Genomic DNA, 27,069 nt, shown 5'->3' with positions numbered 1-27,069 from the left:
GGTGACACATGTCATCCGAGAGAGTCTCTGTGCGAAAGACACAGCGCTGAGAAAACACGGGGCGTGTTCAAAGCCGCTGGTTGCACAACTGCAATTAACCTCACCTCTTTAAATTTCTTATAGTGGTGCAATTATTTTCATGTTTATCTTTTGCTTAGGCAACCTGTACTGGTTTTCCATTTTAGTGCTAATGGAAAGTTTCCTTTCAAAAAATATCTTGAAGTAGAAACAAAGTCAGCCAGTTGAAATAAAAATAATAAGCAAATGATAAGATAGACTTAAGCAGCTGTGGACAAATCAGTGCATGTATCATGCCAACGACTGAAGCATGACAAACGTTAGTTTAGTGTATAAACAGAGCTTTCTTTCCCCAAGGAGCAGTAAAAGCCAATAACCTTGCTATCGTTGGTCTGTGTGGCATCTCTGGCAAACTAAACATTATGTCCTTCATTGTGTGAATGGCAAAGCTTTAGCCCAGGTTACCAAGTGGATCTGTGGTAAGATCCCTCAGCTTCTGGCTGGCCACACCTATTCCCTAGACATACCCGTGTCTCATAGCAAAGGGGAGAAGCACCATTGTAGGACACTGGCCCATCGTACCACTCTCTGTGTCAGAGACAGTCACACAAAGGTAGGGTTGGCATGAAATTCACTCATCCCAGAGTCAGCCAGGCTGATTGTCTTGGAGAACAAAGGGGCTGCTGTCCATGGTCATCTGAGGCCAGCTGGCTCCGAGGGGTACCAGCCATCTCTCTGGGGCCAGCGTGTCCCCAGCTGATTTCCACATGTACCCACGCGTAAAGTGGCAGCCGGCCCCACATCTGGATGTCTGCTTTGTCTTCCCATTAGCCACCAACTCTGGCCCGTGGTTATCCACTCACCTGTTCGATTGTTTCCTGCAGGCCAAAGCCAGAGAGCAGCAGCGGTTCGATGTGGATCGAGATGTCAAGAAGCTGAACAAGGCCTGCAAAGGAATGGGTAGGAAAGAGATTTTGTTTGCTGATTTACTTTGGAAGTTGATTAAATTGGATCGCATGTCCAACTTTCCCACGGTCTGAGGAAAACGGCTTCCCAGTTAGCTTGTGTTTTCCAGGCAAACACAGGTGGATCACTACTTCTAAGGTTCTCTTTCTAAAAGATTCCAAAGTTATAATCAGATCCGATTGCTTCTCAGGATTCTATATAGCAATTAGAAATTAGACAGTACGACGTTCAGTTTGGCCCAGAGGTGGAAGAGACTTCATGAGAGGCATAGTTTGTGGAAACCTAATGTCATCCTAACCCCTCTGAGCCCTTTAATGGGGGAAAGGGGGAGCACAGGTCTGATGACAGCTGGATTCGGGCTCTGGGAACTGCATCTGTAAGCAGGTCACATGAACATAAAGTTGTTGACAAGGTCAAGAATTGAGTGTCAAAACTGGAGGAGTTCTTTATGTCCAAGCCCAAGGGTTAGGGCATGGCCAAGGACAGGAGACAAAGCAACAGGCTGAGACGGGAGTAAGGTGACCCCAGGAACCAGGTGGAAAGAGGGAGAAAGAATCTAGGAGTGAGGTCATGAAGAGAGACTCTGGGACCCAAGGAGATCATTAATGAAATAAGGTTCTCATCCCAGAAGCCTGGGTTCTAGTATGTTCACAGCTATGTGTAACCATCATCACTAATTCCAGAACATTCTCATCGCCCCTGAAACAACTCCACATTCATTAGCAGCCACTTCCCAGTCCCCTCTCTGTCCAGGCCCAGGCCAGTGCTAACCCATGTTCTGTGTCCATGGATTTGCCCAGTCTGGACATTTCATATAAATGGAATCATGCAATACATGACTTTTTGCATCTGGCTTCTTTCACTTGGCATAATGTTTTGTGAGAACAAGTACTAGATGTTTTTACTTAGAAGTAAATTAGTGCCGATTTGCTTTTCTAGGAATGGGTATTATGGTAGAATTAATATGGCCATAAATCCTTTGTGTGACTTCAGAGGAAAAAAACTGGGGTCCACGGTGGCAGTTCTAGGAAGACATATTTTGGCCAATATAAGGAACCATCTAAATATAGACTAGTCTGCCTAGCCCCAAGCAATGTGGGAGAAGTCCCAAGGGAGCTGGGGTTGGAGAAGATGTGGACGGGAAGTGGTAGAAGGGATTTCTACATAGTGAGTCTCCTTGAATAAATCACAGAGAGACGGGGTGAGGGGGACGTCCTGGAAATGAAGGATGACAACTAGGCCGCTCGGTTTGGGGGCATCAGAGGAAAGCTCAGCACAGAGTCGTTGCCCCTTGCTCCCATCCAGGCCTGGCTGATCTCGTGTCTGAATGACACCTCTCAGAGACATGTTTGCCTGGAAGGGCCAGGACGCTTCCGGTCCTGAGTCCTGCAGAGGGGCTCAGCCGGGCTCACAGGCGCCTCCCTGCTGCCTCCCAAGGGAGGCCCTGACACCTGGGTGTGGGTTGGAGCCGAGAGCGAAAGTGGGTGTGGGCATGACGGCACTGAGGTTAAAGATAAACTCCCATGTGCTCGGCCCACCTGGAGTTCAGTTCCGTAAGCACAGGTGGGGCACCTACTGAGTGGCAAAGCCATGCAGTGTTCTGTCCCCCCTTTTAGCTGTGGCCACAAGGCGAGACCGCTCTCGGGCTGGTCACAGTTGTCGAGCACCTTCTCTGTGCCAAGTGCCAAGCTGGGTGCCGCACGCACATCACCTTGTACAACCCTCCCAACAGCCCTGGGAAGGTGTAATGTAACGATGTAACAGACGAGAATGCCGAGGCTCAGAGGTTAAAGATCTTCCCCGAGGCCAAGGAGTTACGACATGAGCGTGGGTGATCAGAAACTAGGGCGGCCTTGGGAAGCTGTCATTTGGTTGAAGGCCTAGCACTCCATCCTCTGCCACGAAGTGCAAGCCATATCACTGGCAAAATTTGTCAGCAAGACTATGCACCCACCTCCTTGATGTACCATCCCTACCTGGGCTGGATTCACATGTCCAAGGCCATGTGTCCACCAATGACAAAGGTGAGCTGCGTGGTTCATTTAAAAATTTTGAGACAATAAATTTTAAAAGAAAAAGAAATACAGGTGAAATCCATTGGAATATATACTTTGGTTAACTCGATACTATACCAAAAATCCCATTTCGACAATCAATATAAAAATCATTAATGAAATATTTGACATCCCTTTTGTTTTCACACGTCTCCAAAACATGATATGTATTCCACACTTACGGAACATCTCAACAGCCACATCATGCAGTGCATTGAGCAGAGGGGTCTAGAGACCCTGTGAGTCCCAAAGGTGATGTGCACTTTCTACCCACTCACCCGTCTACGCAATCCAAAATAATAAGCGTGCTGTGCCACAAAATAATATCTGATTTTTCCAAATAGCAACATGAAAACTTAGAGATTTCTTTCTTGTTTCTTTGGTGTCCCTCTTTTCCTTTCTGAAGTAGTAGTTGGTCTGGATCTTGGTTAACTGCTCCCCACCTCCCACAGCCCTCTACCCTCCTGCTGATGCTGGTGCTCCTGTGAGGCCTTCCCCTGGGTCCCTCTGCCGCCCTGCCCCAGCAGGGCCCTTCTGAAGCGAAGGCCTCAATGGGGAGAGTGGGAGAGTCGTGTAGACCCCAACACCTATTTGGGAAAAGGGTCCTTTCAGATTTAATTAAGGATTCTGAGATGAGATCATCCTGGATTACCTGGGTGGGCTCTAAACCCTTCAACAAATGTCCTTAAAAGAAACAGAAGAGAAGACCCACGAGAAGAAGGTCATGTGAAGACAGGCACAGGCTGTGTTGCTGGTGGGAATCAGGCTCTGCCACAGGGTCGGGAGGAAGCATTCCAAGGACCCACGCACGGAAGACTGTATGTGGCAACATGGTTTATTTGTGTAGAAGGCTGCCCCTGGGTTTCCAGTTTCCCATCTTTCTCCACCCCACCACAGAAAAAGTCCAACATTGCCTTCAGCAAGGCCACAGCAAAGGCCAGTGTCCAAAGTTTCTGCTTCATATTAAGGCTCTTAGTCCTTCAGAGTCCATGCCATGAGGTGCAGGCCTGGTGGCTGCTAGACTCACATAGTCGTGTACCCCTGAGCGAATGCATGGGTGAATGAGGATTCCAGGGAGAGAGAGAGAGAGAGAGAGAGAGAGAGAGAGAGAGAGAGAGCTCCTTTCCCTCTCTGAGATATTACCTTGGGTTTGGGAAGTACCTGGTGCTTTTCCAAAAGAACCAATCATGTCCCAAGCTTTCATGGGTTTTTTTGATGGGTCCACTCCCCAGCCAATCCATTGGTTTCCAGGCTAGACTGACAGGCCTCTATGGTCAAGCACCTCCCCCTGTGCCATTTGACTTCCATTGTGCATGTGCCTACCTCCCCCAGTCCAGGCCCCCTCACCCCAGCCCGAAATCTGGTAGCAGGGTGGGAAAGGGAGGAGCGTTAACCCCCTTGGCAGAGCAAGGCTGTGATCCCCTGGGGAGTGACGCTGTAGCTTCCTGGTGAAGCAAACAGGCACATGCTCCCCAGGTTATTAAGCTCAATATCTAATTCCATTTGCTCTCCTTCCCTCATTAATAACTAGTTAACCACCCATGGTAACAACTGACGTGATACAGACACAAACCAAGGACCACTAAGGACTGCCAGCAGCCTCCAGAGCCTCTGGACCGAGTGTGGTCCTGCCACCACCAGGACTTCTGACTGCCAGCCTCAGAACCGTGAGGGGCTGAGTGGCTGTTGCTTTAAGTCCCCGAGTGTGTGGAAGTTCATACAACCTCAGGAGCCTCATGCAGTGAGCACGTGAAAAACAATGACCCCCCCCCCCCCAAGCAGGCAAAATTCTCCTCCATTCATTACTTCATCTACCTTCCCTGCATCTCCGTTTCCAAAGGAGAAACTGCAGGACTGGAAAGCCCAGTGGTGTTAACGGAAGAGACTGTCCTCAGGCACCAAAGATGGGGCTGCAGCCCCCAGGGTCAGCCAGGAAGGCTGTGGTGGGCATTTGGCATCTGCAGGAAAGCTGAGCCCTTGCCCCTGGTTCACTGCGGGGCTCGCTCCTCCGGCACACGGGCCCCTGGTGTGAAGTGGAGGACACTTCAACCCCAGGGCCCTTCCTCCTGCTGGACCTTGGCTTGGTATCTTCCCAGAAAATTGCTGGGAAAGCAAAAGCCAGGAGGCCCTCCAGCCCTCCCGAGGCTGACAATCACCCCGTCCTGACCTCTGCTGTGTAATTACTCGACAGTGTCCGAGGCACAGTCAGGGCTGAGGTTCCTTCGCGTCTCATATTTTAAAAAGTCTTTCCCAGAACCACTGGGGACTGGCCCTGGTGCCTCAAATCATTGTAAATGTTTACAGGAAGCTGTTGGGCAGCCCAGACTGCTTATATGACACGCATATTGTGAAATGCAAGATGAGGTCACCGTTCAGTAAATCGCTTCCTGGTCGTTTAGTGGGAATCGCCCCCAGGGTGAACCTGAGACCCAGACTCAAAGGACTTCAGAAAAACCTAGTCATTCCCATGCCTCCCCACTCCCCCAGGCTGTTGCTGAGCCACCCCAGGTCTGCCATGCTCTCTGGTCTCTCTATTTAAAGCATTCCAGGAAGGCAAGTCTAAAAGACATTACTTTTACACTTTAACCCAATTTTCCCGAATTATCCAGATATGGGTTGACTATGGCGTCAGCATAGAGGGTTTCCTATCGGTCCACGCTACATACAGCCTACCTGAGTAGCACGTGCAGCCTGCACCAATGCAGAGGCAAGGTTCAGTCCTAAAGCAGTGCAGACTTCCCCATTCGTTCATTCATTCATATATGCATGCACTGGGACATTCATTCATTCAGCAAGCCACCTGACAAATGCTGGGAGCCTTCTCTGGGGGTCTGGCAGTGAGCAGAAGTCCCTGCTCCCACGGAACGTGCAGTGTGGCACGGCAGAGACGGGACGGAGAAGGAGAGCAAGCCCCGTGAGCCAGTGAGCGGAGTACTGGAGGAGGAGGAGGAGTGAACCTGCCTCATGGTCTAAGGCAAAGATGTTCCAGGTAGAGGGAACAGCCCGTGCAGAGACTCAGAGGCGAGAAAGAAAGTGTTCTAGCCCTGACTCCTGTGGCTCAGTGGCTTGGGCATCGCCCAACGAACAGAAAGGGAGCCAGTTCGATTCCCAGTCAGGGCACATGGCTGGGTTGTGGGCCAGGTCCCCAACTGGGGGCATGCAAGAGGCAACCGATGGATGTCTCTCTCCTCTCCTTCCCCTCTCTCTAAAAATAAGTAAATAATTTTTTTAAAAAAGAAAGTGTTCGAGGAGCTACAGGCAATGTATAGAATTGATGGAATGGAGGCCTGGGAGTGGGTAAGTGGGGAGGGACAGCAATGGAGGCAAATAGGAACTAATCCGAAAGGCTTCATCATATGCCCCACTGAAGAGGTGAGACCTTGTTCTGGATTCAAGGGGGCCTATTCTAAACGGCTTGACGCAGAGGCGTGAGCAGCCTGGTCTGCTCATCAGAAAGGTCATTCTGGGGTCAGTGAACATGGATCAGAAAGGGTGAGAGGAAGGCAGGAAACCCACGTGGGTATCATTAGTCCTGCTGAGCGACGTGACAGAGGTGAGGATGGAGAGAAACAGGTGGACTCGAGAGGTGAAACAGGGAGGTGTTGGTGGTAATGAACTGGATGTGGGGTAAGGGAAGAGAGGGAGCCAGGGACGGGCCCAATTCCTGTTGGCCACGATACGGGGAACGGGCCACCTGGGAAGCAGGAAGGCCCCTTCCGGGGGTGACAACAGTCAGGGTCCAAGCCTGTGACATGGGGGCCCTCGCCCTGGGCAAGACCCGCACACGTGGACAGAAAGGGGCAGAGTCAAAGGATTTTTACAGGAAAAGGAAATCCCTTTCGAGGTGAGATTTCTGGCACTCAGAAGTTAAAAAAATAATAATGTCACAGAGGAAGTAACTGGATACACATTACGTAGGTGACACTGTGGGAGGAAACGAGAGGAACAACATCAATAACAGTGCCGGAACCGAACCAGAAAGGCAGGCAATTAACCCCAACTGTTTCTACAAGTGAGCTCATCCTGGACTGCTCTGTGTCCTGGGTGAAATCAAACAGCTACATCTTCCCAGAGCTGCAGAGGTGGAACTAATCCTTAAGACTAAGTGAACCGTCCGTCACCATGGTCAATGCAGACCATTTTCACCGCCTCGGAAAGAAATGTCCCGCTCTTGAGCTCCCGGCCCCCCACGCTCCCCGCCTCAGCCGCAAGCCCGAGTGCTGCCTCTATAGATCTCCCTGTTCTGGACTTTATGTGGATGGAAGCTCTGAACACGCAGTCTCCTGTGATTGGCTTCATTCACTGCGCATGTTTTCAAGGTTCACTCATATTGTAGCAGGGATTGGTACTTCATCCCCTTTTCTGGCCAAATAGCATCCCACTGTATCAGTATACCACATTTTGTTTATCCATTGGTCCACTGACGGACATTCGGGTTCCCACCTTTGGGTTACTGTGGATGATGCTGCAGTGAACACTCAGGTACACGTTTCGTGTGGACATTTGTTGTCATTTCTCTTGAGTATAGACCTAGGATTGAAATGAAGCAATAGGCCGTACTTCTGCCTCGTACCACCACCACGCCTGGCAGTGTAAGGCTTCCATGGATATTTCTCAAGTGAGTGGAACAAAGACAGTTCCCCACCAGACATTCAAGCTAAAGGGTCCCCTGAGGTTCCACCTCGGCCTCTGATGGCCACGCTGCTCCCTCAGACTTGACGAAAATGAATCTCCGTCTCGTTTCTTGTTCACTATTGCTTTGTTTCTTTCTCCCGCCCTGTAGGGACCGATGAAGCGGCCATCATTGACGTCTTGTCCAGTAGGACATCAAATGAGAGGCAACAGATAAAGCAAAAGTACAAGACCACGTATGGCAAGGTGATTCCAAGGGTCCTCACGTGCATGCACGCAGCCTTGGCCTTGACAGTCTCTGCTTCTTCTAACACAGCCTTGGCCTTGACAGTCTCTGCTTCCTCTATATGCCCCGGACACTGGGGAGCAGCTATACAGCCTTAGGAGTTAACCCGAGAGGAAAAAGTAGAATAATTATTGAAAACTTTAACTTTAGAAAACTGAAACTGCCTTGTTAACTCAATGGCCTGTAAAATCAGTATTCTTTAACTCATTTTTTTAAATTGGCTTCATTTTTATATTAATCCCTCTCTCATTTCCCCCCCTCCCCTGCTCTCGGACTAATTAATTCCACGTACTAACTTACAGATAGGCTAGTGGTTTGAAAATCAGTTTTCACAAGTAGGTCTTTATATAAGAATTCTTCATTGCTTTCAGCTGTCTTCAAGAATGATGCCTCCTTCGTAAGTGAGGGTTACAGAAAACTAAAAAAAAACACACTTTATTTCATTAAGCATTCCCTTATTACTTCACATTTTTTCTTTCATTTTTTTTTGTTGACGATGTTATGTATACAAATCTTTAAGCATACATCAGGCTTTATTTTGTTATTACTCTATAATGAACACAATTTAACCTGTTCTTAACGTCATTAGAAAGATCAGTATGCAAACTGAATGTTAATTATTAGAGTGTACCCTAACCCACGTCTATGAAAGCCTGACAGTCTCAACCACTCTATGTATAAATGGACGTGGAGGTAGAGATGAATTTTTCTGACTTTGACCTTGGGCGGGCAATGCTCCCTGCAGGCCTCGGCCTCCTCACACAGAGAACGAATGATGATCCACCTCCCTTCCCAAGCTGCCGGGAGAACCCAGCAGCGTACAGCCAGCCCAGCCCAGCAAGGGGAGCTGTGCCGAGTCCGAAAGTTTCCGTCTCTCACAGAGGAAGAGCGGAGCTCACCCGTTTACAGGGCTCGTGCAAAATCGCACACGGGAAAGAAAAAGGACCAGGGCTCCGGAGCTCCGGGGCGGTGCTCCCTCTTGGAGAACCCACCGCCGTCGGGAGACGAGCTCTTTATTCGCACACCGCGTGGGCCAGGCGGCCGTGCTTCTGCGGTCTTTCTGCGTCTCCCTTCGCCATCAGGCTTGACAGCGTCACTCACTGAGGACCCTGAGGGCAGTAAGTGAGAATTCGGTGCGGCCGTGTGTGATGGATCAGGACGGCGTTGACCCTCCACCGTTCCGGCGTTGCCTAGACAACCGGGGCAGCCCCTGTTTCCGCCGTCGCGACGGGGACGGTCAGACACAGGCTCCTTCCATCGGCTGTGAGACAAGAACCGATGGGTTGGAGGTGCGGACCTTAGGGCCCTGTTACAGATAAAGCAGGCACGCCCAGAGCAAAGCTTCACAATGCCTGCGCCTCCCAATCGCACGCTCGCTTTCGAGTTTTCCGCTGTTCCAGACAGCCGAGACTGCCGGACAGGTGATCTGGAGTCACAGCAGCCTGAAGCTAGAAGACGTTAGAGGTGAAGACCTTGAAGTCCCCAGGCCAACGGAGCTCCAGGGAGACTCCCCACCCCCAGGGGACGCAGCTGGTTAGCAGAAAATCCAGGACTGGAGCTGAAGTATATCCTTTGAGCCGGCTTCTCTGTTCAAACAGAATGTAAACACACAGGGTCTGTGTTCATGCCCGTGGCCTGTAAGTGTAGGCAGCTGGATTTCTTTTCTCTGCAGCTTTGTATAGAGTGGGGCCCTCTCAGCCGGAGAAGACAGGTTCCAAGACCCCCGAGGATGCCTGAAACAGTGGACAGTGCTGAACCTTAATAATAGTGTGTCATTTTCCCTTTTCATACACGTGTGTGTCCAGGGCAGGGTCGCGTCGACCCTGAGGCCACACACTGGGGACAGCAGACACCTGCCCCTCTCCTCCTGGGCCATTCCCAGCCAGGGCTTTCGATGTCTTCCTGCAGGAGCTGGAGGAGGTGCTCAAGAGTGAGCTGAGCGGGGATTTCAGGAAGGCCGCCTTGGCCCTTCTGGACCGCCCCAGCGAGTATGACGCCCGGCAGCTGCGGAAGGCCATGAAGGGTCTGGGCACGGACGAGGCGGTGCTCATCGAGATCCTGTGCACGAGAACCAATCAGGTCAGCCCCAGCCAAGCCCTCAGACCCCGCCCCAGCAGAGCGTCCATACACCCCTTAGAGGTGGCTGCTGCAGCAGCAGCCAGCAGGGAAACTACGCCCGGCCCTCCTCCCAGGGGGTGAGCAAGCTTCTGGGCAGAAACGTGTCTGCTTTGGCCCATGCAGGGCAGAAGCCTCTTCCAGTCCTCTGGCTGTCAATCTTGGGGTTACTGCCACCGGCTTGACATAATAGATCCTTCCAGAACAGCTAGCTGTACCAATGCAGCCTTTGTTTTTCTATGGGGCTCTGCAGCCCAAGTGTGTGTGGGCAGCCCCTCCCCCGTGGCTCTCATCTAGCGTGGGGTACCAAACAGACTGTGTGGAGGCAGGGAGGTGGGTGATGCAGGGGACCCCGTGGCTGCCAGTACCTCTCCGGAGGTTTCTGTGTTCTTCCTCCCTTCAGACCTTTCCCCTGGTCCCTGGGGCACAAGCCACATTCAGTCCCTGAAAAGAGCATGCATTTGCTAAGGCCCTGGTGGAAGCCCACCTGTCTTTGGCTCCAGAAGCCGCAAGGGCCAAGGAATTCACCAAGAGTAAAGAGAGTCTGTGAATCATTATCTGGAGCTCCCCCTCCCTCTCCCACAACCACCTATCACAGTAGAATGCGGGAGGCCCAGCCAGGAAAATGCCAGGAAACCCCAACACACTCCAGGCCTCCAGATAGGAAACCGGCTGGAGCAGGGAGCAGCAGCGCTTGACCCCTGACCCTCGAGGGAAGCCTTCCGTGCCGACGACCCTGGGCTGGGTGCTTGTGCTCAGCCTGTGCCACCCAACCGCATTTCCAGAAACACCGCTCTGCTCCGAGCTGTATCTGTCCACCTCCTCCCGGAGCTTGCCTGCACCACTTTACCCCCCAACAAGACAGTGACACCCTCCGTCTCTGGGAGTTGCCGTTTAGGGCTGTGCCTTAGAGGAGGGTCAGCCACGGGCGGTGACATCCGTTCAGTCCAACAGTCACACAACTTTCCCCACTCAGTGTCCCACCCTTCCCAGAAGCACCACAGTCCCTGAGGAGCAGCGTCCAAGATCAGGGCCGTCAGCAGCCCGCCCTGGCAAGAAGGTTCATTTAATTGTTATTTTTTTAATCCTACTTGACCTTCTGCTGTTTCACTGTGGTTACTTTCAGACCCTGGTCTCGAATAGCAAGCAAAGCCCTTTGTTTTCAATCAAGTAGACCTGACACAGAAAGAGGAAAAGCAGAGAGAGCGCAGGCCCGGGTTCAGGCAGATCTTGGTAGTGGGGTGGAAGGAGGAGAAAGGGGAAGGAGCTGGGTAGACACAGGTGGGCACTCAGTGCTCCCCCCGGCCCCCCCCCACCACCTGTCCTCGCACCCACCAAAGCACAGGAGCTAGGCTTCTCACCTCTATTGTCCACCCCACCTCCTCCCACCCTGCGTGCTGACTTTCATTTTAAACAGCCTGCAGGTGACACTGCGGGGACATGCCTGCTGTCACACACTGCTGGTTCCAGTGTAAACTGAGGCAGCTCCCGCGTGGACCGCCTGGCACATCAGCCATTGACATACCAAGTGACTGTGCTCAGGACATGCACACAACAAACCATTTACTGAATCAAGCCTTGTTTGAAGTAGAGAAAAATTAGAAACAGCTTAAGTGCCCATCAGTTGGAGGCTGGCTAAACAAACTGTGCTTCATGGTAGGATGGAACATGTTGTATCCAATTTAAAAGACACTAGGTAACTAACTATGTACAAGCATAGCTGGATCTCCAAGATACACTACGCAGTGAAAAGATAAGTCAAAGCCCAATATGTTCAGTTTTCTTGTTTTTAAACACAAACACAGAATGACTCCACGTGTTTTCAGCAGCACATACAGGTGTACAAATGCAAACGGAGATATTTGCAAGGATATGCCCTGAACTTCTAACACTGGCCACCCGGTAGGGGTTGGCAGTAAAAGGCGGTGGGTGAGGAGGTCATGAAAGAGGGTGTTAGCGGTCACATCCGCATCTGCGACAAAGGAAAAGTCCATACACCTCACCTGTGTGGTCCGAGATGTTCGCACGGACAGGGCTCCTCACACCTCTGGGGACCCGCTCCAGACCTGCGCCCCAACCCAGGGGACGGCCCTCTTTGGAAGCGTCCCGTTTCCAGAGACAGGCCCCAGACTTGTCTCTTTGTGTGTCTCTCTGTATCTTATCGATTAACCCACCTTGGCCTGTGGATTTTATTACCTTTTCTAGGAAATCATCGCCATGAAGGAGGCCTACCAAAGGTGTAAGTAACCTTTTGTTCTGACTTCAGATAAAGAAGGTCCCTTTCAGGATGCCTTCGTGAGACTAAACCCTCTGCTCTCTCCCCTCCTCGTTTCTCCTTCGAAAGTATTTGACCGGAGCCTGGAAGCAGATGTCAAAGAGGATACCAGTGGAAATCTAAAAAAAATTCTGGTGTCCCTGCTGCAGGTAAGAGGGAAGAGGTCTCGTGAGCTCTATGACCTTGGGGATAGCCCTCGCGAGGCAGCACGGTGCCGTGATGAGAAAGGCCACGTCCATGGCACACATTCCCTTCTCTGATTAAAAACGTTACCCAGGGATCACCGACCCGGGCTCTGTGAGATCAACTATTGTGAAATCACTCAGCTGGGATTTCTCCCACAATGCTAATTTGTCCAGTCACTTGCAGTTTACAATCCCTTTTTGTTAATGAGTTACCTCCTTGGGCATCTCCGCCTCGTTTTGCCAAGGAGGAAACGCCAGCCTGGAGAGGGTGAGTAGCCTGCCCGGGTCTGCACAGGGTGTGAGACACAGCCCGGGAGCCAGATCCGGAACCAGACCCTCTGACCCCAGGCAGGGCCCTTTCCCCAACACGACTCTGCGACCACTTCCAGGTTCACCCCAAGGCTCAGCCTGGAAGAACCGCTGCAGGGAGCTCGGCCAGGAAAGGGGGGCTGTCAGAATCCGCCCTGCAATCACACGGCCCCTGCGCCTCCGGCTGCACGGCATCTGTGCTTCCTGCTGACACATCCGTCTCACTAGCTTCGTGCATTTCTTCCGTTCCTTTCCTCCCAGTGTGATTGGACTGACGGCGGAGAACACACAGAGTAGCCTTCAACTGTAGCAGGAAGCATATGGGCTCTCCCGCCGTACGACAAATTGCCACGAACTTAGCAACTCAAAACAACACAGATCTATGCTCTCACAGTTCTGTCGGCCAGGAGTCGGTCACAGGCTGGCTGCGTCCTTCGCTCGGGGTCTCCCCAGGCTGGAATCAAGTCGTCAGCCAGGGCCTTCCAAGTTCACTGGCGGTTGGCAGGTTTTAGTTCCTTGTGGCTGTTATGACTGCTGTCCCTGTTCTCTTGACAGCTGTCAACCAGAGACCCCTATCAGCCCCCGGGGGCTGTGTGCAGTCCCTGCCATGTGCCCCGTAGACAGTTCAAAGTATCGTTGGTTTCTTCCAGGCCAGCAGGCGCTCATGTCTCCTATGTCTTCCATCTCTGACTGATAAGAACCTGCCTGGGCCAGACCCTCCGGGGTAACCTCACCTGCCTGGGCCAGACCCTCCGGAGTAACCTCACCTGCCTGGGTCAGACCCTCCTTCCAGGGTAACCTCACCTGCCTGGGTCAGACCCTCCTTCCAGGGTAACCTCACCTGCCTGGGTCAGACCCTCTGGGATAATATCCATTTCGATGAAGTCAACTGATTGGGGGTCTTAATCACATCTGCACAATCCCCTTTGCCTGTCAACACAACGTAGTCACAGGAGTCACATCTCATGATGGTCACACATCTCGCCCACACTCAAGGGAAAGCAACTGTCCAAAGGTGTGGGCCACTGGGGACATCTTAGAAGCCTCCCCGCCACAAAGGGCTCAGGTTACACTTCGAGACCTCCGGGGACCAACATTCAGGCCTCTTCAGGACTGGGGCCCTAGGAGCTAAAATTTGATATTTTGGAAGGAAGACTATTAGCTTTCCACTGGGCTGACTCTAGGGGCCATTGCGGGGTTGCTTTCAGCCCGTTTAAGAGGTCAGTGGTTTTTGTGAGTGACCTGATTGTCTACAAAAAAGAGAAAGCATCGTTACGGAACTACTCTGTTTACCAGCTGTGCCCAGAAGATGGCAGCAAAGAGCAGCACTTTGCTGGGCGGATCTTCTCCCGCCACCCGGCTTTCCAGCATTTCCCTTTTTTTTGTTTGTTTGTTTTTTTTTTGTTTTCTGTGGTCAGGTAGGAACTCAAGTTCATAACAATGTGTCAATTTTTCTAGGCTAATCGTGATGAAGGAGATAATGTGGACAAAGAGCTCGCTGGTCAGGATGCCAAAGATCTGTATGATGTAAGTGTGCAGACATGCCAGTCCCGGCGACATCTCTTTAGATATTTATCAGCGGTACTTTCAACAAGCGTGTCTTCAGTGCGTGCAAATGGGAGTTCCTCAGGACACACGTACCATCTCCACAGCGTTTCTCGTGTGCATCCTGTCTCCGTGAACCTGAAAGAATTATTCCTATTTTTATCCTCTGGGGGTATTACCCGCCTCAGACCCAGCTTGCACTTGGGCAGGGCATAAATAATGCAGATCACTGTGTGAAGTGGACTCAGGGGGTTAGACGTTTCAAGTGTTCAGTCCCTCCATTTAGCTTCTGTTCAATGTATATTTTATCATTTCCTGTACGGGAGGCCTGGCCCCCAGCACTGTTTAGTCAGTCTTTTTTACAAAAGGCTTTTACACAATGTCTGTACTTGACCCGCAAGGCAGGGGAAGGCCGCTGGGGCACGGATGAACTTGCCTTCAATGAAGTCCTGGCCCGGAGGAGCTACAGGCAGTTACGAGCCACCTTTGAAGCCTATCAGACGGTGAGTACTCGCGAGTGCCAGGGCGAGGCGTTCACGCCGGAACGGAGTCCCCAGTTGTTTCCACAGGAAGCCACGATCTGGGATATGGAACTGGTGGCAGGGTAGTGCGGGTGTTATTTTACAACCGTGGTTCTCAGTCAGGGGTCATTTTGCCCCCCTCCCCAAGGGACATTTGATAATGTCTGGAAACATTTGGGGTTGTCACACTGTGTGCTGTTGGCATCTAGTGGGTCGAGGCCAGGACACTGCCAAACACCTTACAATACACAGGAGACTCCCCACGATGAAGAACCACTCAGCTGCAGGTGCAGGGCCCAGGCTGGGAAACACTGCTTGGGAACAGAGGCTAGGAAAGCAGCAGACAGGTGTCAAGTTCAGGAGCAAAGCCCTAGAGTCGAAGCCTCCTGGTGCTACCACTGGCCAGCGACCTAACCTCTCTTCTGTGAAACGGGAGCCATGATCTCCACCGTTACACCCTCCAAGGGTGATTTTAGCAGCTAAAGGAGACCAATGGAAAGGCTCGGGACCGTCCCCGGCACGTGGGGAGCGCACGAACGTTTGCCATTGTCGTCATTCTAATGCACAGTGCTCACCACATCCCAGACAGGTGTGACATGCCTCAGAGACACACTCCTGAAATCAGAAGTGTATAAATTACTTTTATACAATCATTTAAAAAAAACTCTAATGATAATTTTAAGCCAACAAGGTGAGTCAGCTATTTCAAGGCACTTAATGGTAAGTCCTTCCTTGAAAATCAGCCTTTCAGTACAAGAAGCCTTTCGGGGAGTATCGGATATTTTTTTTCTGGATCTCTGTTTTATATGGGGAGAGGGCCTTTAACATTCAAAGCCGTCCTGTGCCCTGTATCTCATTTCAATTTCGCAACAATGCCGTCACTATAATGCAGGCTGAACAGCCATTGTTACCCTCAACTGCTGGACAAAGAGCGTCTGTTGTGAACGAGGAGCCATCTGTAACTTATCAGGACCACACAGCAAGTCGGTAGCAGAGAGTGGAGGAGAACTCCAAGATTCCCCAGCCCGAGCTCCCACCTCGGCTGGAGTTGGCCGCTCCTCACTCAAAACAGCGTTTCCTACGCGCTGCCAGCAGATGAAAAGACAATAAGGCTTTGGAATGTTATCATCACTGTATATAGCAGCCTCGGAGGCCCCCTGCTTTCAAACCGTGCCCAGAGTCCTGATCAAAGGCGGCCGACCCTGCACCGCCCGCCCGGGCCTCTGTGCCTGGAGCTGTGCGGACGGAGCTGAAAGACTTCTCCATGACCTAGACCTTCCAGGGGCTGCGGGGGGAGGTTCTGAGGGTGGCTGTCCCCGCTGGCTCTACAAACACGCATGTGAGCGTGTGAGCGTGTGTCTGTGCGTGGGAACAACCGACCACCACCTGAGCCAGGGGTGTCCAACCTCTTGGCGTCTCTGGGCCACTCTGGAGGAAGAAGAGCTGCCTTGGGCCGCACATTAATACACAAACACTGATGAAAGCTGAGGAGCGCAAAAACAAAGGACTTGAGTAAACTTAGGATTTTACGTTGGGCCGCATTCATAGCCACCCTGGGCCGCATGCAGCCTGTGGGCTGCAGGTTGGACACCCCTGGGACCTGTCATTCTCAAAATGAGTCCTGAAACGGCAGCATCAAAATCGCTTGAGGACATGATAAAAGTGAGAATTCTCAGTCTCCACTTCGGACCTACTGAGTCAGGTTCTCTGGGACCGGGGGACCGATGGCCTGTGTTTTGACAAGTTTCAGATGCAGGTTGGAGGTTAAGAAGTCTGCTCTATGCTACTAGCTGTGTGACCTCGAGCAAGTTACTAAGGGCTCTGTGCCTCAGGCTCCTCAACCATAAAATAGGGACAGTCATAGTCCCCGCTTCCCTGGGTTCGTCACCGTTGAATGAACGAACGGAAGCAGAGCACTTCGTCTCCGGCACACAGTGGGTGCTCGTGTCCGATCCCTGGAGCACACGATGTGGCCTGGGTTACCCTGGCATACAGGTGAATTGTAATTTCTGGCAGAAAAACTCAGGCTTTTGCCCTTTGCCTGCCCTCTAAAGACTGCGTCTGAAGTACAGATGTTCTCAGAAATCCCAGCCCAAGCCACAGAGATTCCCCAACTGAGCGGCATCATGCCCCCAAGGCTACCAGACAGGAAAGGTGTATAGTTACGGAGCCAAAGCGAGCTCCCCGAACAGGGCTCGTTATAAACTGTAGGTGCACACACCCACAGCCCAGGCTCACGCCTCCCCGCCGTGCCCCCTCCCCGTTGCTTGGCTCCCCTCCAAGTGCTCCTATGCCCACTCCAGAGTCCTCAGCCCTCTGACTGCTGCAGCCGAAGCCAGTGTACAGGGCTCCGCTGTGGGCACACCGTTGACTGGGGCAAAAGGGTTTTAATCCCCTGTCCTTCTCCCTCCCCGGTTAACTAGGAGCCTTTGAGGCTTGTCTGAAATTCACCCCAGACATGTGTTTTCTGTGCCAAAGTCAGAAAGCCTGGGTGTGCCCAGGAGCCTCCTGAGAATTAAGTGTTCCAGAAGGTGAAAAGCGTGCCATTTACAAAGGAGGGCCACAGTTACCTGGAGCCCATCCACTGATTTTCATTTGGGTTCCCTGGAGCCCCTGGAGGTGCCTTCCCAGGGTCCCTCCTTACCAGGTAGGAGGTGCCTACCTGGAGGGCGGTGGGGCAGGAGGTAGGTAGAGAAGAGAGAGCCATGGCTTCTCATTGTGTTGTGTGCACAGTGCCCCCTGGAGTTGTGCAAAGGAGAGGCCCACACAGGGCAGGAGCCTGGCACTGCTGCCGCGGCCAGCATGAAGGACCCGTCTGCTGCCTCTCCGGAGCAGCTCTGCTCCTCTGCCTCTATCTGCCGTGCAGGCTACACTGCGGCAGAAAGTCGCAAAGCGCTGTCGGGCCCAGTCTTAACAACAGAAACAGACAGTGTTTTAATGCAAGGATTTTTTTTTAGTAAACACAGACCTAAATGAATACAATGTTCTCTTGAAATGCCATCTCCGTCTACAGAACCAGAACCCTGTTTATGGGAAAGTGAAAACAGTCCCTTCTTGAAATACCAGCTCCCACCTCAAACCCCCAAGAGGCCGGGAACCGCTAAGGAAAGCACAGGACTGAAGCCCCCACAACCCAGTCTGCTTCTGACCAGCCATTACCCACACCAGACCCCCACATGTGCAACCGTGATGAGATCAAGCAACGGGGCTTCGTGAGATCTGGGCCCCCCGCCTGCCCTCCGCCCCCCGCCCCCATCTATTGTGCTTGCACCGCAAAGAACATCTTGTTGACCTTTGCCTTCAGAAGACACTACACGACCTCCACTGGCGTGTCCTCTGGGGCGCCAGTCATTGTGGAACCGCAGTCGTGTCGTAGCCTCTAAAGATAATTTCTAAGGAAGATGCCTCAGCGTTTCTGAGGCTCAGACGCATCTCCCAGACCCGACAGAAAGTTCTCCTTTCTCTTTATTTCCTCGTTCTGAGCATGGCCCAGGCAGAGCTTGCGCTGAGCGTAGTCATGCTTTACTCTGAACTTCAGCTTCTGTAAATATTTGGGAAGAAACCTAACGGGTAACACTGTGCAGAGTGACGTGCGGGCCGGTGGTGAATACAGGATCACTTGGGATCACCCCAGGAGGGAGGCGAGGGGCGTTTTGATGTGGTCGGCACCCGCGCCCCCCTCCCCGCTTCCAGCCCACGCAGCCCCACTCTATCAGAAACATTAGACCAGGTTGTTGCCATGAACTTCACAGCCTCTACTTATTTCCCCCAAAGTGTAGGAGACAGAGTCCCCAGTCCTGGGACAAAGATGACAAGGAAGGTGTGGGTAAGATGATGGCAACCACAGCCTCCTAGAAAATGAGAAAAAGAAAGAATTTTGAAAATACATAGGACACTCAGTATTATATACAAACATAAAGAATTGGTGTCCTGCCTGGCGTAGCTCAGTGGATTGAGCATGGGCTGCGAACCAAAGTGTCGCAGGTTCGATTCCCAGTCAGGGCACATGCCTGGGTTGCAGGCCACAGCCCCCAGTAACCACACATTGATGTTTCTCTCTCTCTCTCTTTCTCCCTCCCTTCCCTCTCTAAGAATAGATGAATAAAATCTTTAAAAAAAATTTTTTTTAAGTTAAAAAAAAAAGAATTGTTGATACAGCATACATGTGTTGTTCTTCCATTCCCCGACTTTACAGAGGAAGAAACTGAGGCTCAGGGTGTGGTCATGACTGAGTTCAAGTCCATCAGGGGGTCACATCTAGACCAACTCCTCAGCCGTGAGAGCCCACACTCAGATGGGGGGGGGGGGGGGGGCGACCACCTTCAGTATCCTTCAGCAAGCTAGGACGCCAGACAGGAGTCCCTTAAGGCCGCATGACCAAATCTGGGAGAGTTTAGTGCTTTAAAAAAAAAAAGATTTACTTATTTTTAGAGCAAGGGGGAAACAAGGGAGAAAGAGAGGGAAAGAAACATCGATGTGAGAGAGAAACAGCGATCCATTGCCTCTTCTATGCACCCCTATGGGGAGCAACCCAGGCATGTGCCCTGGCTGGGAATCGAACCCACAACATCCACTTTGCAGGATGACACCCAACCCACCAAGCCACACCAGCCAGGACAGGTTTAGTGCTTTTTGGGGGGGAAGAACCCCGAGTGCACCAAAAGCCAAACCGGGACTAACGGCTGGACTTTGTCTCCCCAGCTCATCGGCAGAGACATCGAAGAGGCCATCGAAGCGGAAACGTCGGGAGACCTGCGGAAGGCCTACCTAACTCTCGGTAAAGCGGAGCTCGGGGGGGCCCTGGCTTAGGCTGGGCTGCCTGGGGACGGAGACGGAGGTTTGTGTGCAGGAAGCTTTTACAGAACAGTTCCGGGAACAACACGCCCAGCAGCATGGGGCAAGGGAGAGAATGAGAATGCATGCAATGCAGCTGCAACTGGGGCTTTGCTGCTCCCCAAGGAGGCCTGAGGCCCGATGCCCAAAGTGCATGAGGGGGCCAGGTCTTCGCACCAACCCAGGGGCATTTGCTAGCTTGGGTAAGGCTGCTCCCTCCTTGGAGGACAATTCCTGGAATGAAACTCAGTCGTGAGCAGCCAGCAGGCAATACTCGGACTTTGTCCCAAAGAGGTCATTTGGGGTACACACCTTGGCATTCACTGTGGTCCCACCGAGACTACAGGTCCCTGAGAGTGCCTGTCACCAGCCTGTCCAGTCTCAGGGAGCATGTGTAGCTCCTGTGACTCTCAAGAGTACCCAGGCTCTGGGGTCATGAACAAGTTTCTGCACGTGCCTGATGGCTCAGGGGCGCCTTTTTCCACTTGGTTCCCTTCACCGTTTGGAATGAATGGGGTCTGTTTAGAGAGCGGGGGGAGGGAGACCAGCCCCTGGCTGTGCCAAGCACGCAGCAGGACCTTCTCTCCAGGTGTAGCCCAGGGGCAGGAAATAGCAGAGAGAGAGGCGGGCACGGGGCTGTGTCCCGCAGGCTCCTTTTCCGTTTTTGCAAGCCCTGGAATGAGGCACTGTCCGTGGCACCGTCCCAGATGGCACACACACGGAGAGGTGCACCCCAGAAGGAGAGGAAGGACTGAGAAAGCAGCTCTGGAAGTTAAAAAATGTCATCTAACTGCCAGGCCTTCTCTTTCCTTTCCTTTTTTTCGTTTTTGAACAATGTCAGCAATTGATTTAAAAAAAAAAAACCACCCTCATTTTGCATTCAAATTAGCAGGACTTCTATTGTGTGGTACAGAGGCCTAAAACCCCCACCCACAGAATGAAGGCACGTGGTCAACAGCCCTCAGGGAGCAGAGAATGAGCGTGTTAGGTAAACGGAGAGACCTACTCCTGGCCCAGCCCGGACGCGCCAAACCCTCCCTGTGCTGACAGCACAGAGAGCCAGGAGAACACCGGAGTTCAGTCAAAACAGGAATACTAACCTTTGTTAATGTTAATTATTCGTGGCAATGAAATCGTTCTTAATATCAATGGTAATACAACCATTCAATTCCTTTACATGTACTTAGTACGTGCCCAGGCCAGGGGCCGTGCTGGGTTTGGGGATCAGAGGTAAACGGGTCCCGTTTCTGCTCTCAAGAGGCTTAGAGACCACGCCGGATACACACGATTCCCAGAGGAGGCTACCGTGATGTTAAGAACAACAGCAGCCAGAGCCAGGGGGGTCTGGAGGACGGAGAGGCTCGGTGCCCGGGGCTGGGGGCCACGGACTTAGCTGCACTCCGGTGGTAGCGACCACGAAGCGATGACAAAAGACCTTGGGAATCACCCGCACATACAGTAGCCATGACTTCACGGCCACAGTTTCTAGACAGCCCCCCACCCCCGTGCTCCCACCGAGCTCATAAAGACTCCGGTACACGGCTAAAGTCAAGGAGGAGGGGCTAGGAGACCACACGACCGCCACTACGTGCCACCTCTGGAACACCACTTCTCCAAGCGGGGTCCCCGGGCCCCCAGCATCAGAATGGCCCATGGGGAGGTGTGTGAAATGCAGTTTCCTGAGCCCTACTGCAGGCCGCCCCCTCAGAACCTTCAGGAATAGAGGCCGGAAGCCACACTTGGACAGGATCCCCGAGGGTTGGCTCATGCTCACTGGGGTTCGAGAGCCCCTGCTCTGGAGTAAGGGGGAGCAGGAGGCAGCACAGCAGCCGGCAGCCCGGCCTCTCACTCACGGCGTTCACCTCCGTATCTTCCCTAGCAAGCCCCGTGCGAGCGTCTGCGGGGCTCCTGCCGCTGCTAAGGACAGACGTGTCCGCCAGGCATACACTGTGTACGAAGGGAAGCCGAGGATTTCCTCCTCCCCAGACTGTCGGGAGAGGCCAGGCCAGGGGAGCAGAGGTCCACGCAGGTGTGGCGTGCACTGACCTTGGGTAGACAGGTGTCTCCGTGTCGGTTAGCTCTGCACAGGAGAGGGTCCCCAGGAAAACACGGCGAGGCCACCAGCTCAGAAGGTCTGAGGGTCACAGTGAGTCCCCAATGTGCTACTCCCCAAATTGGCAGGTTCTCCCCCCCGCCAGCCACCACCAATCCCGCAGCCCTTGGATTGTCCTGGGGCTGGAGGGGTCAGACCCCTGGGTCTGGGCTTTTCTGTCCTGTGGACGCTCTCATGGCTGGGAAAGACGACCCCCAACTCAGACTTTGCCTCCCTAGTCCTGCTCCTCTCCCTTCCTCGCAGGCATTCATCCTATGGGCAGCTGCCTAGGAAGCAAGAGTTTCCATTAGGGACATACTAAGGCTGTACATTGCATGCTTATATTGAAGTGATCGCTTGTGATTAATCACTAACGTCAAAAATGTGAAGCGTTGTGGGTCAATGTTAACAACCTAAAGAGTAAACGGTTCGTTTCCCCCAAAGTGTTTGTTAGTCAGCATGGACTCATATGAGCCTGGAAAGGGGGAAGCGGGGAGAAGAATGATGGACCCCCAGAGATGCACCCCATCTCCTGCTCGGTGAGCCAGAATCCTGCAGCACTAACCTGTGGATTAGGTCAACACTGGCAGGCAGGGGAGGGCCGGGGAAGAGCCACCAGCAGCATCACAGGAGGTGACCTGTGGGTGGGATCACACCTTTCCTCAAGCCCACATCCCTGACTGCAAACTGAAAGGTCCATAGGGACCTTGGAAAAGACCCAGAGATGAGACTCAAAAAACAAACCCCGCAAGGGAAAGCGAAGGGAAGGAAGGTGGTTTGGCGTGAGAAAGCAGGCCACAGGCCAGCCGAGGGAGCCCCCAAGATGATGAAGTTCGCTTGTAGTAAGGATGCTGGCCCATCCGTTTCCTCTCGGGACCCGACTCCAGCATCAGAGGTTTTGTTTGGATAAGAACAGTTACTGCTGAGGGCCAGGAGCATGTGCTTGGTGGGGAGAGCCTGAGGATGGTCAAGCGTTCCTCCACCCCCCAAGAGTCTTGGGGGAACAGTAAGGGTTCTTACTCATCAGGGGGGTTTTGGGTTCTTACTCATCAGAAGGGGTTTTGACTCGGTTCTGGTTGAAGATTCCAGGTGCCCCAACCTGGGGAATCTTCCACATCCCATTACACAAAAGTAGGAAGTTCCCTCCTCTCAAACATCTGCCTCACTATCCAGTCTCCTCCAAGGGTGGCCAGGTGGCACTCTGGGCTGTCTCTGCTCTTTCACGGGTCTCCATGTTCTCCCACAAAACATGACCGTGTCACATTCTTTTTCCTCTCCTCTGCCCAGTGAGGTGTGCCCGGGACCTGGAGGGCTATTTTGCTGACCGTCTGTACGAGGCCATGAAGGGTGCGGGCACCGATGAGGAGACACTGATTCACATCTTTGTGACCAGGGCTCAGGTAAGGCACATTCAACTCCCAGGTGGCAGGCTGCGACTTCTCTTTTTGCCACCATGGGCGCCATCAGCAAATAGTTTTCACTAAGGTCCTATTTATAGAAAAAGTAAAACAAAGACATCCTTTGCCTTCCCAGACTTTGTGAAAGACCCTTTGTGCTTTGCTTCAGCCTGTGTCTCTTTGTAAAACTACAATAATGATGGCTGCTTCTATTTTTGTCACCTGTGGCTCCAGAAAGCTCATGGGGGTGTGCAGGGGGACCTCCCGGGGCCCTTCTGGGCGGTGCAGCTGGGCTCAGGCCCATTTTATAGAAGACAAGACTGAGACATTGAAACTCAGCGCCAGACTAGGTTACCCGGCGGCAGGAACGATGAGAAACGGTTTCCTAACTCCTGGGCCAGGCCTCTATTTAATTGTGCAGAAGCCCAGCTGTGCACAAGGAACGCATCAGTGTAAGAAAATGTCTCAGCCTTTTTAAAATGATTAATCGCCCACTAAGCAGCCTTTTCGGGCCCATTTTTTCCTTAATTGCCACCTCCCTTCCCTGTCAAGAAATGTTAACACCACAAATATGCTGCATAGTTGTTTATGTTCCATTTATAGGTGCCTTTACGTAAAAAGATGGAGGGTTGTTTTTTTTTTCACCCTGTAAGAACCAATTTTTTGTCCTGTTAGGAGTGATATTATCTCCCTTTGAGAATGCAAGAGGGTAAGAAAGGGGCAGGGGAGGGAGTAGCCCAAAGCTTGGGAGTAGCTGTGAAGCCTCATAGCAAATGCTTTGGAATATAGAGCCACACACAGAAGAAAGGACGAGAAAAGGGGTGGGGAGAATGGCATTTCGGCTGCAGCGGGCGAAGCCTGGGAGAATGACGTGCAACTGAGTACTTAAAAACCACAGACATCTCCACTCAGAAAATTGTTACACGGAGCGGGAAAGCTACCAACCCAAGTTCTGGCCCACAGCTTTCGACAGATAATATTTAACCATCTAACCAACATTGTTGTTTTCAAATAGAACTTAGCAACAAGAGCGTTCTTTTGTTTTTATTTCTGTTCCTGGAATTTCTCCTCCCCGCCTTCCCCTCCTCCTCCTCTCCCACTATTCATGTTTTTCTTTCTCTCTTCAAGTCTGTGCCTCTCTCTCCCCTCTTCCTCTTCTCTGACCTCCCTGTCACCCTTCTGTGGTCCCCATTCTCTCTTCTGTGGCTCCGAACCTCTCTCTTTCCTTTTCCTCTCCAGGTCTCTGTCTTCTCTCTCTGTCTCTTTGCAACTCGACCCCCCCAACCTAAGTTCTGAAGTCAAAGGAGCAGGCTGGCGACAGAGGAGGGCAGGGATTCCGAAAGACCCAGGGGAACAGGCCGACGGAGGGCTCCTCAGGGTTCTGCGTTCTGTCCAGTGTGGACCAGGGAGCATCCATTCCAAAACGCTCTGCCCATCTCAGTACTGACCGTGTGTCCTGAGCCATGTCTGCACGGGGACCATCCCCGTCAGAATGCTTCAGGCCCGGCCAGGCATTTTTAGCCAGAACCCCTAACCCGCCAAAGCATCACGGTATAAGATCAGGGCCGCAGTGTGCGCCCCACATTGACCTCCCCCTTTCCGCCCCCGCCCCCAGCCAAACAGGGCACAAGCCAGGGGAGCAGAGGCACAGGCACCACCCGCCTGCTCCGGCCTCTGTCCTGCTCAGCACCCACTTGGGACACTTCCTCACTCGCCCACCGTCCCCTGTTCTCATCTTTCTCTCTCCCGTTCGGCTCTCTGACTGGGGCAGAGGTAAAAAGACCCAGAACTTGAGCGATGGTTTGTAGGTCTGTCTAGAAAGCGAGGTGGAGTTTGAGTTGTCAAAAAATAGGGAAAGAAACAACAAAAATTCCCGCCTAAAGACAATGCTGGGCTTCTTTCATGAGGCTTGCTGTGTTCCGTCTGCAATTGTATCTTTTCTACGGCAAGCGTTCTCTCCCGGACTAGGTGGCAGGAGTCTTTAGAACAGAGCAATCCTTTAATTTATTTTTATTCTCAGTCCTTTCACCACCTCTAGCACCTTGGTTTTTCAAGCTTTCGATAAATCGGACTCAAAATAAGACCTACAAATTGGTATCAATTTGAATTGTGTTGCCTGGCTCTAACACACTGATCAGGGTATATGAGGGGAAAAAGAGGCTTCATTTCAAATGTCTGTGTTTTGCCCAGTTCTGCTACTGAAGAACGATTCATTTTTTAAAATAGCTGTTTAAAATTCCAAAGGGAAGTCATTTCAGCTGCAGTAGAAGCTGAAATATTTTTCAACACATAAACATCATGTGAGCCCTGACTGGCGTAGCTCAGTGGATTGAACACGGGCTGTGAACCAAAGCATCGCAGGTTCGATTCCCAGTCAGGGCACATGCCTGGGTTGCAGGCCATGGCCCCCAGCAACTGCACATTGATGTTTCTGTCTCTCTCTCTCACTCTCTTTTTCTCCCTCCCTTCCCTCTCTAAAAATAAATAAATAAATAAAATCTTTAAAAATTTAAAATTCAGTATTCTATCCAAAAAAAAAAACCTCTCTTCCTTTAAAAAAAAATCATGTGAAACCCAAGTTTCAGCGTCCGTCAAGTTTTCTCGGAACACACACACACACACACACACACACACACACACACGGAGACACCTCTGCAACCTCTGGGGAGCGGGGCTCAGCCTTGCTCCTCTCCTCCACACCAGTGGAAGGGTAATGGCTCCCACCTCTAATGGTGCTTTTCAGGCATCAATGAGCAAACGAGAATGACATGCGTAGTGCAGTGCCTGCCTGCGTGTATGGTGAACATGCTATACACACGGTCGTCTCCACTGCTGTTGTGATCTCCTCTACAGGTGGACCTTCAGGGGATAAAAGCCAGGTTCCGAGAGAAGTATCAGAAGTCCCTCTCCGACATGGTTCGCTCAGACACCTCGGGGGACTTCCAGAAACTGCTGGTAGCCCTCTTGCGCTGAACCACGCCGGAGCCGGAGGGGCACAGGGAGGAGCCGTCTTTGCCGAGAGCCCGTTCCAAACCTGATTTGCCAACATGACTCCGGCTTGAAAAACTTTCAAGAGTCCTGGTTTAGTTTCTGGGCAGCTTCTGTTTAAGTCAAAGACAGTGGCTTCGATGTACTTGGGAAGGTCACCTTTGCACGCCGGCCTGGCAGGTGTCTGGGCTGCTGCTTTGCTTTTCTCTAGAGCATGGTAACTGAATGCTTCATAAGTGCAAGTGAAATCAGCAGTTGATGGGGAAAAAAAAACTATCCATTCGTAATAAAACATTTGGAATAATATATCTCACACAAGGGTGTGTATATTCTGGGTAAATATTAAATGGTTAATGTACAGGGAAGACAAAATTAACCAATTCATTAATTTCCCTTCTGTGTGTTCAATTTCAAAGCCTCAACGTTAATTAAAGTTGTGGATTATGCCTCCATCAGCTGCTTTTCCAAAGACTGGGTTGATTCGCTTTGGCTCTTGTCCTAGAAATATATGACTTGTGAAATTCAAACATCCTTGGGAAAGGCAAACAGTTACATTTACTAGTAATCACCAAGGACAGTCGTCAAAACCAGCAGCAAGGAACCAATGGACTCACCTATGAGAAGTGCAACTAGAGGTAAATCCACTAATCGGTTACCTGGTTTACACGGTTTGTCTTGCTTCTGTAGACATTCGACCCACTTGAGTCTTCCATCTGATCTTCAAATGCAATTAGGCTGGGCACGATGCCAACAGGATCAAGGTCAACAGGCTGACTCTTAAGTGGATTTGTTCCACACCGATAGCATCTCTGTTCCAAGACGTTTGTCTCAGGGCCATATGTTGCCAGACGTA

At 51.8% G+C, this 27,069-nt stretch overlaps 1 protein-coding gene across 1 annotated transcript; it reads left to right on the top strand.

The window, feature by feature from the left end:
* Positions 1–770: 770 nt before the first annotated feature.
* On the top strand, positions 771–26,671 carry ANXA13 (annexin A13). The gene is made up of 10 exons (XM_028534051.2): positions 771–978; positions 7,822–7,916; positions 9,865–10,035; positions 12,277–12,310; positions 12,416–12,495; positions 14,299–14,367; positions 14,787–14,888; positions 19,608–19,683; positions 23,119–23,231; positions 26,082–26,671. Exons 1-10 carry the CDS (start codon positions 786–788, stop codon positions 26,199–26,201), a joined length of 1,053 nt encoding a protein of 350 aa, XP_028389852.2. The 5' UTR covers positions 771–785; the 3' UTR covers positions 26,202–26,671.
* Positions 26,672–27,069: the final 398 nt, after the last annotated feature.

Source organism: Phyllostomus discolor, chromosome 7, assembly GCF_004126475.2.
Source record: "Phyllostomus discolor isolate MPI-MPIP mPhyDis1 chromosome 7, mPhyDis1.pri.v3, whole genome shotgun sequence".
NCBI classification, from domain to species: domain Eukaryota; kingdom Metazoa; phylum Chordata; class Mammalia; order Chiroptera; family Phyllostomidae; genus Phyllostomus; species Phyllostomus discolor.
The sequence above is the reverse complement of the archived record's forward strand: the minus strand, read 5'-3'. Positions and strand labels throughout refer to the sequence as shown.